General features: G+C 37.0%; 1 protein-coding gene across 2 annotated transcripts in view; it reads right to left on the bottom strand.

Annotated features, from left to right (window-relative positions):
* PARD3B (par-3 family cell polarity regulator beta) overlaps positions 1-13,220 on the bottom strand; it is a 1,080,223-nt gene that overhangs the window by 360,317 nt on the left and 706,686 nt on the right. The window contains exon 16 of one of the 2 annotated variants that reach the window (XM_066278754.1): positions 9,408-9,452. The exons of the other annotated variant lie outside the window; for it this stretch is intronic. Within the exon in view, the coding sequence (XP_066134851.1) occupies positions 9,408-9,452 (45 nt within the window). The remainder of the gene's footprint in view (positions 1-9,407; positions 9,453-13,220) is intronic. 2 annotated transcript variants of the gene reach the window in all.

The raw sequence follows: 13,220 nt of genomic DNA on the forward strand, positions 1-13,220 counted from the left end.
AAGTTCATAGTATAAACTTTGAACAAAATATGAGCTTTTTGTTTATAGGAGCTTATTCAGTTTCAGAGGTTTTTATGAGAGAAGCTTAAAGGAAAAATTATGAGTCCTGTGTCAAATTACTCTATCTTTTTGGTGTACATGCTGGGCTTGAGGAAATTTTGAGCTTTTAATGATAGTTTAGGCAGTGGCAGCATTCAAATAACTTAACAACTGGTTCTCTGCCCTAATGATCGCTTCAAGTATAAAAAAACAATATAACAAAAAGTAATTTATTATTTCATGCATTTAATGCTGAAATAAGAATAAAAGAGGCACACAAAACTAGATGATATAAGAGTTTTAAAATACTAATAAAAATATTAAATAATACCTGACAAAAACAATAAAATTGTTATTTAAGATATTTCCAAAATGCTTCTTGATTGGTGTCTTCACCTATGGACGGTATGAACGTTACTATGGGCGCATAGAATAGGCTGTTGCGCAGATGAATATTAAAAAAGAGTAAGGAATGTCAATTTGTGGTTTCCACAGTGGGCGGCTGTCCAGGCACCCACTTTAGGGAGAACTCTGATTAAAAGTGCCATTTTAACAACTGGTTTGCCAAACTCAACAAAAAGTTAGGTATCAGTTCTGCTGAACTGGTGTGAACCGGCTGAATCCCACTATTGAGTTTAGGCTATTAAATCAAGCCAAACTTGTAGAACTCACAAGGCAAGAGACTGTTCAAATAGAAGTCGACAGAGTTGGGCTTCGGTTCTATCACTGACCAGCTGGGCCTTTGGTAGGGGGATGGCTTCCCTTCTCTGGGCCTCAATCTTTAAAATAAGTTGATTGTTCTAGAGACACAAAATGCTCTATTGAATCTTAACATTTTATAATTCCAACATACTTAGAAAACTGAAAATATGACTGCAAGAGATAACAGAATTTTAGTTCAGGGAAAAACTGGAGTTGACCTATAACCCAACCCCTGAATGTAGTATGCATGTGTGTGTGCGTGTAGGTATAAAGGTTTTTTTAGTTTTCCATCCAATTTTGCTTCATGATTTAAACATAACCCAACATGAGTTATCAATCATCTATAGTGTTTATTATTTTCTTGGCCAACCGTATAATCCCATTATGCACAGACTTCGACATTGTCAAGAAAACTGAGACCATTAATGCCCTTAATTTCTTACCCCTTCCACCTACAAATTTATCTGTATACACATGTATCCACCAATTTCCCTACAACGTGAGCCACCTTCTTCAAGGCCACCTGCTATAAAACCACACTCTTATCCTTTTCTGCTCATAATTTCTTCTTTCCTACTTCTTCATTCTTTCACAAATGCCCTTTTCCTCTCAATCTATAAACATGGTTCAGTGTTTCTCATTAATAACACAGTTAGAACTATAAAAACACAATTTATCTTCTCTAAATACATCTTTCTTCTTTCTCTTAATACTAAGCTTTTATAAAGACCACCTATGCTTGTTTTCATCTCCTGTTCCTCCTCAAGCCATTTCTTTTGTTTCTGTCCAACTGAAATTCACTCCAGGTATAGGGTTACGAATGGCCATCTCTTAATTTCCAAATGTAGTAAAAATTAAGCATTATCTCAAACCTTCCATAATCCTGGGATCATTTCCTCCCGAAACTCTTCATTCTCTCAATATTCCGAGACAGGAGCTCTTTATAAGAAGTAATCCATCCAGGTTACCACCAGGTCAATACTGGCCCATGCCTTTTCTCCATTCACCAAAGAGTGAAAAATAATTCTCTTGACAACTAACTGCAGAGCAATCAAAATAAAAAGGGCAGTCACTCCTGCCATCCTCAGCCTTCCCCAAGATGTGAGATGCCTGGTCATTCCTTCTTTCTTGACCTGTCAACTTCCACTATTTTGTCCATCTTCCTATGTGACTCATGTCCCACTTTCCCTCCAATCCAGACTCTTCCACCTTGCCTCCTTGAGTGCCTTCCTCATTGTTCACTTTCAACCTATTCTTTGAGCCTCACCCCCTGACTTTAGCCTTAATTGAAATCTAACTCTCCACTAAGACTTCTTCTCCTTCAGCCCTCTCATTTGAAGCTGTTCCTTCTCACCTATATACATGGAGGTCTGGGTTTGCACGGGACTGAACTTTCTCCCTTATTTGTCCTTTCCACTTTCAAGTGCGTATTCTTCTACCTTCATCCTTCACTACTCATGCCATCCTGCCATACTTCCCTCTACTCCTGCTTATTATTCCCTCCTGCTACATCTGCCTTCATGTCCCTGAATAGATGAAGGCTCTGGCAGGTAGCTCATGCATTCCCTCTTTATCTACCCTATTTCCATTTTATTGCCTATGTTATCAAAAGTACTTGCCTCAGGAAACCCTTGATCTAAGGAAGATAAGAAACACATGCAGAAAACCTGGACCTAAACTGTAGGGTGGGGCTAAATTCAAGCAAATACCTCTGAGATCAGCAAATCCCTGCCTACACAAAGATACACGATCAAAAAATAAATGTTTAGTGTTTTATTATGCAGCATAGTTATAGAAATAGCTGACTGATACACTGAGAATTCAATTGGATCCTCTTCCTCACTTACTCACTAAGTTTAACCTAAAGAGAAAAAACAGGTAAGTCTTTATTTCCTGAATATTTATTTTGCTGTCCATTCTTGTTGCTAACTCATTAAATTTACAGGTACATAATCTCTTATCTGGATAACTAACTGTAATGGTCTCTCAACAATTTTCCTGGCTTTTTTATTTGTTTGTTTTTGTTCATTTGGTAGGAGTGCCCTAAGATCTAATGTCCCCCTACTTGCCCCTTGTTATTCTTGACTTTGCTTTCCAGACTCAATGCATTGCTTATAGTTTTGTGAACATACCATGATGTTTCATGCTTTTTGTAACTTGCCATATGCCTGAAAGGTGTTAGCCCAGTGACCTTTCCTATTTTTCAAACTTTTATTGACCCTTCAGTTCCTGCAATAGAAGCACTTCCCTCTGAAACATGATGGCCGATCTCCAATCCCAAGCAGAATCAAGCACTATTTCCTCTGTGAGATTTCTGCCCTGAGCACTTTCACATGAAGATACCAAATATCTAATCAGGCATTTATATGTCTTTCTCCTCTATCACTTATTATAAACATTCTTTTCTAAAGCAAATACCATGTTTTCTGTCACTTTGTATCTCCAGCACTTAATACAGTACCTGTCACAGGGTGGGCATTTAATAAACTTGAGTGGAACTAAAATAATTACTTTTAAAATTTGATTTTCAAAAAAATTGTAGTCTCTATTTACTCATAAAAATCAGAGATGCACGCACCTATACCATATTTAAGTAGTGAACAATATTATCTCACTTCTAAAAAGACACCTTAATTTCTAAATCAATTTGATTCACTGAATTTTAGAGTCTAGAAAATACAGTAACCTTTGCAATGTAAAAAATACCAGAGTTGCTTCATAATCAAGTTTGTACAGGGAATTCTAGACATATTACTAATTTTTAAATGATATCTTCCTGAGTCCCATGGAAATATAAAGCTTGAACATGTGAGAAATGTATACATTTTTTGTGTCTAAAGATATATTTATCCAATATAACAAATGATAAAAGCTTTCAAAGTACCCAAAAGACGTTTGTCCAAATAGATAATCATGCTATTTACCTTAACCAATTGATAAAAAACAGAGTTCAAATTCCATTGATTTGCACTAACTCCACTAAACACACTAACTCCAAGTTTTAATCCTCATCAACAATAAAAGTCATGAAAAACAGCAATCCAATTAGAAGACTCAAATATGAAAAATGACCATGGTTGGTGTTCAAAAATTTAAATGTATATTTTAATTTAGATATTCTATAAAACTATAGACTACCAAGACTCAACGAAACTTATGAAATGTCATTTAATAACTCTTTGCTCTTGTATTAAAGTGGCTATCCAATCACCTTATGTTTTTAAGAGCTCTATTCTTTTGCAATGAGCTAGAGATTGCCTTGGTCACATTTGAACATTCTAGATTTAAAGTTTACACAGAATGCATTTAGCATACAATGTAAGGTCTGTCACTTTAGCACCTTGCATATTACACTCTCAACTTTTGCCATAAGAATGCACATCAAATGCATATTTTCTCTCATACACATCTTAGGTTGGCCCACACATTCATACTAATGTACATGTGTACACACATGCAGGGAAACAGAGGTAAGAATGATTTCCTGCTCACTGAATTACAGTGGTTTGTTAGAGAAACCATACCTATTGTATTCCCAGTTGGCTGAGGTTACAAAAGGTGAATAAAGTTTTATGGGATATCTTGATATGTGTATCATGTCTTCCAACTAGAATTCTCTCTTACTCTTATATTTGTGCTGAGACCATCAGAAATTCCTGGGGCTGTGAGGTATTAGGCACGTGCTAGTGGAAAATGAAATGCCCCAAATCAGATAGTATCTGGGTTCATATCCTAAATCCACTAGTTAACAGTTGAGGGACCAAGTCCTTAAATGTCCTGAGCTTCTGTTTCATCAGTAAAACATGTTAAAATGTCACCTTACTTAGTGGCTGCAAGGTACCTTACAGGGAGGTATCTCCCCATAGATTGTAAATGAGTACTTGCTCATTAATTGATAAACTTGTCTCAGAAAAGGTCTGGACTTACTGCCAACCATTACTTTTACAGACTTGCCTGTTTTACAGCTCTATAGACAGGTGTTTGAGGATATAAGAAATTAAAATAGAAATAGGAAAGCTTTTTAGTCCATTTTGCTAATGAATGTGTCAGAGCTCGTAAAGAAGAACTCATCGGCTTTCTTCAGTACTGCATCATCCTAAAGAGCTGGGTCAGCAAAGATCTCTGCAGACAGTCAATACATATTAAAACAGCTCCAAGCAGTAAATCAAAACAACGAAAAATGAAGACACAGGGAAAAAGTAAAATTTATATGTCCTTTCTGTCTGAGGAGCATGAAACTATTGGTTTAGTAGTCGATTCCTAGGTAGAAAAAAAGAAAACGATTCCTTCTCAGACATAGTTTATGAGTCTGTGTAGTCACAATTAAAGCCTATGTTTTTTAAAAGCCGTATCAAGTTTGATGCCATTTTCTCTGGATTCTAATGTTCCCTTAGAATATTTAATATAAATCAATATTTATTGGTTTTATTGTTTAAAATATATATATTTTGCTGAAGTTGTTGTTTTCCCCCCGGCACGGCTAAAATTTGGATTTTGCCAGAATTCAGTAAGTGAGACAGCCAGGGAAAGAGGTGACAGACACCTCATTGGTTCTTCAAGGTGCTCTGAAACTTGGGATTTTTCGTAAAAGAATCCAATGAAAGGTAAGATTTTGCTCCTGACTTCTCTGGGTCGGTCTCTCCATTCCATAGACATTAATACCTATTATACATGGAGGAGGAACCTGCACAATTATAAAGTGGAGGCTCATGCTGCCCTCTTTCTTGCCAAAGTATGAGCTGCATTGCCAGAGGAAGCCCCAGAGATAGGGCATCAGAGGAGTCTTGAGGATACTGGATTGATTTCAGAAGGGGTAAGGAAACACTACATCTTAGGCCAAATATGTTAGAAAGATTATCTTACCTGAGACTTTGATTTGATCTGAGCTCCGAGGAATCAGCCATTTAAAGATCAAGCCAAGGAACAGGTGCCAAAAATATTCTCACAAATCTGGGAGGTATCCAAGCCAGGCCAACAGATGGGAAATTGGCACGAAACGGCTCTCTCCACACTAAGTAGCTGATGCAGACGAAATTTTAACTCAGATGAATTTATTAAAATGTGGCATATCATCCTGAATAAGAGGCTAGATGATAGATTTAGGTCAGCATCTACAGTTTAACTTTCTGATGGTCTTTGGATAGCATGAAAACTGTCCACATCTCTATAATTAAAAATAGACAGAGGGAGATACTCTTTCTTCTTAGCAAAAGAGAAATCACCTTTTTTTTTTTTTTAAACCTAACTATTCTGGAGAAAGAAGGGATGTGTGCGTCACGTCTTCCAACAAGAAGCTGAATGATTCCTTTTGACATTGGTGTGACAATTATGATCATGGAATATTATACATTACAATTCAAACTGGTAACTATCTTAGGAGTCACAGACTGCAGCAGATTGAGACTAGTTATATATTGGGTAACTTTTAAAAGGGATTTGCTATCTAAAAGAGGTTGACAATTCAAAGTCTCCTTAATCCTCTTCACCACCACCACCAAAACCTACTGAGAAATAGCTCAACAAAAATGCAGAACACAGAGGGGGTTGCCTTGTATGTGAGGAATGAGTTCCTGAGGATCATTACAGATCAAAACTAGTTTTCCAAGGGCTCTATGAACATGGAGCATAGGGGAGGGCATATTCTTGAAGTATTTATATAAAAACTTACAATGTTAGTAGTGTATTTTTCTTTAATGCTGTTTTGTATTTTCTCAAAACTGTCAATAATATTTTACAGAGTGCTTTCAATTTAACTGTAAGGTGTATAATTTTAAGGGATTGTTTAGTCCTCTCCATTGTGTTTTATCATATGCCACTGTTGTTCTAAAATTATCAAGTTTCTGGTTGTTTTCAGCATTTGCACTGGTTCCACAGATGGCCAATTAAACACCCAGTGTCGCTGTGATAGGATATAAAAGTACTTAAAAATATAAGGATAGTGAATATTGTAATGAGAGTTCATTATCACCCAAAATCATCTTTAAAGCATCTGATGTATGTAAACAGTTATGGCTCATGTAAGTAATATAGAGACTGTTGTTACTATATTTCTATCAATCCCTAAAGCAAAGCTGCCTCATGGGGCTTATAGTTAACGTAACTTACAGCTTTAAAATTAATGCTATTTTTCAACAACAAACAAAAAAACAATCCAATAAAAAAATGGGAAGAGAACATGAACAGACACTTCTCCCAGGAAGAAATACAAATGGCCAACAGATATATGAAAAGATGCTCATCTTCTTTAGTTATTAGAGAAATGCAAATCAAAACTGCAATGAGATACCGCCTCACACCTGTTAGATTAGCTATTATTAACAAGACAGGTAATAGCAAATGTTGGAGAGGCTGTGGAGAAAAAGGAACCCTCATACACTGTTGGTGGGAATGTAAAGTAGTACAACCATTATGGAAGAAAGTATGGTGGTTCCTCAAAAAATTAAAAATAGAGCTACCATACAACCCAGCAATCCCTCTACTGGGTATATACCCCAAAAACTCAGAAACATTGATACGTAAAGACACATGTAGCCCCATGTTTATTGCAGCATTGTTCACAGTGGCCAGGGCATGGAAACAACCAAAAGCCCATCAATAGATGACTGGATAAAGAAGATGTGGCACATATACACTATGGAATACTACTCAGCCATAAGAAATGATGACATCGGATCATTTACAGCAAAACGGTGGGATCTTGATAACATTATACGAAGTAAAATAAGTAAATCAGAAAAAAACAGGAACTGCATTATGCCATACGTAGGTGGGACTTAAAAGTGAGACTAAGAGACATTGATAAGAGTATGGTGGTTACGGGGGGAGGGGGAAGAAGGAGAGGGAAAGGGGGAGGGGGAGGGGCACAAAGAAAACAAGATAGAAGGTGACAGAGGACAATCTGACTTTGGGTGATGGGTATGCAACATAATTGAATGACAAGATAACCTGGACATGTTATCTTTGAATATATGTATCCTGATTTATTGATGTTGCCCCATTAAAAAAATTAAATTACTAAAAAAAAAAAATTAATGCTATTTTTACATTTAAAAAAATTTGGCAGACTATTATAAGTTTTGTATTTAGAGTAATTCTTTGTTAACATTTTTATATCAGGCTATATAAAACATATCATTCAAATTTACCTCAAGTATCACAGTAATATACTAAGGTAACGTTCTCATTTAAAAAGATTGACAGTAACTTTCAGTTACCGGCTATTACTGTTGTGTTTGGAAATCAAGAATATTAGAATAGGATTTGATTTCTTGGAAAAAGCCAGAAAGTGTTATCATTGGCTCCTTTTCAAAAACCAGATTGATAAACATTCTTCAAAACTGTTTCCACTTTTTACCTTGAAGCCTATCCCAGTACAAAACAAGGCTTTCATCATCAAGTATTAGGATGTAGGAGAAGTAACTACAAGCAGTCCCATGCATTTCAGATGAAAACAAAACAGGGCATCCTGGGGGATCCTTGAGCATGAGAACTTCCTTCTCAGACTACTGGAAATATTTCCAGTAGGAGAGAATGTAATGGACACGACAGTGACAGAAACAAGCAGCGTGTGGCTGTTTATGGCTCCCACAGAAATCTTTCTTTTTACAGTGATCTAACCTCTTAGGCTCTTTATAAGGAGGAACAAAAAAGAAAAAAAAAATTCTAAGAGTCGTGAACCAGTCCTTCCCTGCTGTTATCACTAGAGAATCTGGAGAAAGAATAAAAGGAAGAGAAAGTCATAATCTTGTCCTGGAACATGATGGAGGTAATGAGGCATCAAGGCCACTTACTGCTGAAAACATAATTGGCATATAAACACTGGAGACGCCTGGCGGTGGGAAAGACTTCTTTGTTTCGGAAACAGAGGGGTGTCAACAAATTATAACCGTTCAGTTGTTTGGAGTGGTGATTCTAAGAGTAAAATGGATATTCCTCCCCCCCCCCCCCCCAAATAATGAACTGCTAGAGGACAAGGGTTACTGCAGTGTTTACTAGCCTAGTAGCTTTAAGTGTTTTCAACTAATCTGAATAAATGATGAAGGGAAGGCAAAGGAACAGAGAACAGGCAACCTGGCACTGAATAAACAGCTTGGATTTTAGACCTGAGGGTTTCTCACACATAATAGAGGAAGACCAGCAGACACTCAGAGATCCTTGTGGACTTTCCAGAGAACCTCCAGGGAGCTCGTTCATGAGTCTAAGGAATGATAATGCAGTCGTCTTGGGTACACTCCCCTTCGATGACAGGCAAAAAGACTAATCTTTTTGGAGCAGAAAAACAAAGAGCAAAATGTTTTATTTCTGAAACTCTGTCCAATCACTTTAATGTGAAAGTCATCATGGGAAAAAATTTCCAACTTTCTCAGGGTTTCTTTAGAATTTTGTTGCTGGTCTATGTGTTCAGCTGGCATACAGGTTTAAGATTTTGGGGTTTTACAGTAATTCTTTTGGAAACCTTTCTTCTTTCCTCTTGAACATTTTGAGTCAGCATACATTATGCCACTACACACAGAGCCAAGCGATAATTCATCTTCATGGAAGTCAGAGAAATCTCACGTATTAATTAGCAAGCCTTTCAGTGACTAGGGATGGAAAGAGGTCCAACGACTACTGACACCGCCAGTGATTTCCAGGAAGGAGAATATCAGTTACAAGGAATTTCTTACCCACTTTGTGTCCGGCCAGTGAATGGACTTTGCTTTCATCTGGCACTGAGAAGAAACAAAAGAGACAAGGATCAGCCTGCTTGTAAATCAGCCATTTTTTTGAAAATAAATTAATATAGATTTATAATAAGTTAAATCTTTTACCAGGAAGGATTTAAGAATAATTTTCCCCAGACTACCTGGAGCACCTAATTTCTACTAGTAGATATTTTAAAGATAGCTATGGAGAAATATATATTTATTAGACTTCTATAATTATAATTTAATTTTCTTTTAATTTTCAATACTTTGGTTTTTTTTTTAAACTGGGTTATTGTCACCATATTTGCAAAAAGAGAAACTAAATTTATGGGCCTAGAGATGTGTAATACATAGTAAAATGCTTTGAACATAATAGCAATATATACACTCAGTGCTGAACTTCTGTATCTGATAAACCTAGAGTAAATATGAATAGATTTATAATGTCCCTGAAATTTTTTTTTAAATAGACAAAACGTAAAACAATGGCATTTAAGAGGTTAGACATCAGGCAAGAGAGAACAGTGAGTCCTGGAAGATGGCAAACAGGGAGGTGAATCTGACAACTGCTCTAGCTTACTGGGTGGAGAGTTTCCAGGCTTTGGTATGGAAAATAGGCAGGGAGGGAAACACAGGCAGAGCCCGGCGACATCCCAGCTTGAGGACAGGAAGTGGAATGTCCAGGGAAGCCAAGGCAGGTGGAGTCTATAGAGCAGGGAAGTGGAGAGGAGACCTACACAAATCTTTTCCTGAGATCTGTAGAGGAGCCCCTCCTGTATTTGGCTGAATATCAAGGGTTGTGTGCATGTGAGGAATCTGCCCCAGACCTGGCGAAGAACCTCCCAAAGGAAAAAGGGAACTGTCCAAAGTTCACACGGGGCTGGGAACAGGCACCAGTTCCAGCAGCCTAAGCAAAACACTTCCCAATTCAGGAGCATCAGCTAGAATATAGAGGGGAACACTGCTTCAGTAGTGGGGGGAATAAAGTAACGCTAGGCTAACCCAGTCCTAATGACATGGATAAATATTGGAAGACACAATTTACCAAAGCTTATACAGGAAGAAACAGATCATCTGAATAGCCCTACAGTTTGTTTCGTTAATGAACTTTTAGTTAAAACTTCCTCACAAAGAAAACTCTAGACAGATGGCTTCACTGGTGAATACTATCTACCAAACATTTAAGGAAGAAATAATACCAATTTTGCCAAAATCCTTTCAGGAAATTCAGAGGAAGAAATATCTCCCAACTCATGTTATGAGGCTGGTATGATCCTAATATCAGGCAAAAATACTATGTGAAAGCTATTAACCAGTATTTCTCATGAATACAGGGGTAAAGTTCTTAGCCCTTAAGCATCTCTGCACGGATTATCACTTTAATATTCAACAACAGCTGTTCCTGATTCACCATGTGCCACTGTTCGTGTCAGTCTCTAAAACCCTGGTGCTCCAAGGTTGAAACAAGGTGAGGGGAACTCTGCTAACAAGAAGGCTCTGTCACTTCCCTACCCCTAGACTAGTCAGAGTAGTATGCCCCCTTCTCTTCCCTACCACAGTCAGTCATAGTGCACGAACCCCATTACGAAACATCGATCTTCCCACTCCCACCTAGCTCTCCATTCCTAAGCGATTTATTTTCCAGATAAAAGCACTACAAGTCTGTAATTTTTCTGATACTAACTGCTTAAGTATCTTGTTAGAGTTTTCTTTGTACTTCCAGTTGACATCCATTTGTACATATTAGGCTCTGTTTCTAGGGCCAATTTCTGTCTTTTCCAAGTCTAAAAAAACTTACATGGAACCTACAGTATAAATAGAAAAATATGGAAAATAATCAATGACTAAAAAAAAAATACTAGTCGCTAATTTTTATTGAGTTCTAATCATCGCAGGTTCTGTCCTATTTACTTTATATCTCATAATTCATTTACTCCTCACAATAACCTATAAAGATAGGTGTTATTATTCTTACTTTATGGACAAGAAACTGAGGCATGCCTCAGTAATAGAGGACAGTACCCAGAACTGGAACATGGCCCTCTTCACCACTCTATGGTAACAGTGATGAGTCACAAAAGAGATGTTACATTTTTTGGAATTATCAGTAACATAAAGACTTAACAAACATTTATATGTTAGAAAACTATTATCCTTTTATTTGAATATATGTTATTAACAGAAATCTTTCTGTGGCAACCAGTATAAGTGTTAGCTATAATTTTGTTTACTGTATTTGGAAATCTACAATTTTAGTGCGTTCAACCTAAAATAGCCATTCCCATTTCACAGATGAAAAATCACCAGTTTGAGTAAAAATACCCACTTGGAAATTTACTAGTTGTAGGCAATTTAATTTAACTTTATGTGCCTCAATTTCATCCTATATAAAATGAGGATAGTATGGCTTACTGCACAGGTTTGAAGTAAAAATTACATGTATAGGTTTATGCAAAGTACTTAAAAGATCACATAGTAGGTGCTTAAGAAACATTACCTATTATCATCATTATTAATGAGAAACTAAACAGAAAGCAGAATAACATAATAGCTAATAATAAAATAGATATGGGCTGAATCCCAGCTTTTCCAGGCAAGTTACAAAGCTCTCTTTAACCTCCGTTTCCCCACATGAAAACAAAATAAAAACACTATACAGAGAGTTGTGGGAATAAAATGAAAAATATATACAAAAGCACTTAGCACAGGGATAGCTACATATTTCTCAGTAAATGAAAACTTCTGAAAAATGAAAACTGAGGATGGTGGTAGTCCCTATGATATAACTTGCCTGGGATTATAAAGGAGCATGGGAGAACATAATTGAGAGGATATGATGCTTCAGGCAGGGCACTAGGCACTTTTAATTGTTACCTCATGGATAATCCAACACCCAGAGCAAGTTTCACCTCCCAGTGTACCTAGTTTCCAGTTCCTCTATAGAGGAAAAAAGGCAAAGGAAATAAAATGTAATACTCAAGACTATCTGGTTTTATTCCATAGAGTTACTCAGAAAAAGGGATTCATCGAAAGGTAGGATTTTTTTTTTAAATTCAGTGAGAGGAGAGGAGGCAGAGAAACAGACTCCTGTATATACCCCAACGGGGATCTACAAGAAGCCCACTAGGGGGCGATGCTCTGCCCATCTGGGGCATTGCTCCATTGCTCAGCAACTGAGCTCTTCTTAGTGCCTGAGGCAGAGGCCAAGGAGCCATCCTCAGTGCTTGGAGCCAACTTGCTCTAATTGAGCCATGGTTGCAGGGGGTGGGAGGAGTTAGAGGGGGAGGGGTGGAGAAGCAGGTGGATGCTTCTCCTGCATGCCCTGACCAGGAATCAAACCCAGGACTTCCACACACCAAGCCGACACACTACCACTGAGCCAACAGGACATGATTTCTTTTTCTTTTTTTAACAGACATAAGTTATCCCATGAAATCTAAGCCAATTTAAGTATTGAAAAATTTCCTGTCATATTAGATTAAACATCTTACTTTCTTAACTTTTTGGGCTGTATAATGTCTATTATTCTTAGTCGGAATACTTATCATTATTTTAATAGACAATTTAGAATTCTTTAGAACACTAACAAGCTATTTTAAAAAACAATGTGGAAAATCCAAGTGAGTGATAGGCATAAAAGTTAGGGTCTCTCTCCAAAACATTTACTGACACATATCTATCTTTAGGCCAGGAGATAAATGAATAAACATAATAGAAAGAGAGGGAATTGTGATGACTTAATTAATAGAATACATTTCATTTAAAAATTTAAATTGGGAACAATCATCTTTT

Source organism: Saccopteryx bilineata, chromosome 5 (assembly GCF_036850765.1).
Source record: "Saccopteryx bilineata isolate mSacBil1 chromosome 5, mSacBil1_pri_phased_curated, whole genome shotgun sequence".
In the NCBI taxonomy this organism is placed as follows: domain Eukaryota; kingdom Metazoa; phylum Chordata; class Mammalia; order Chiroptera; family Emballonuridae; genus Saccopteryx; species Saccopteryx bilineata.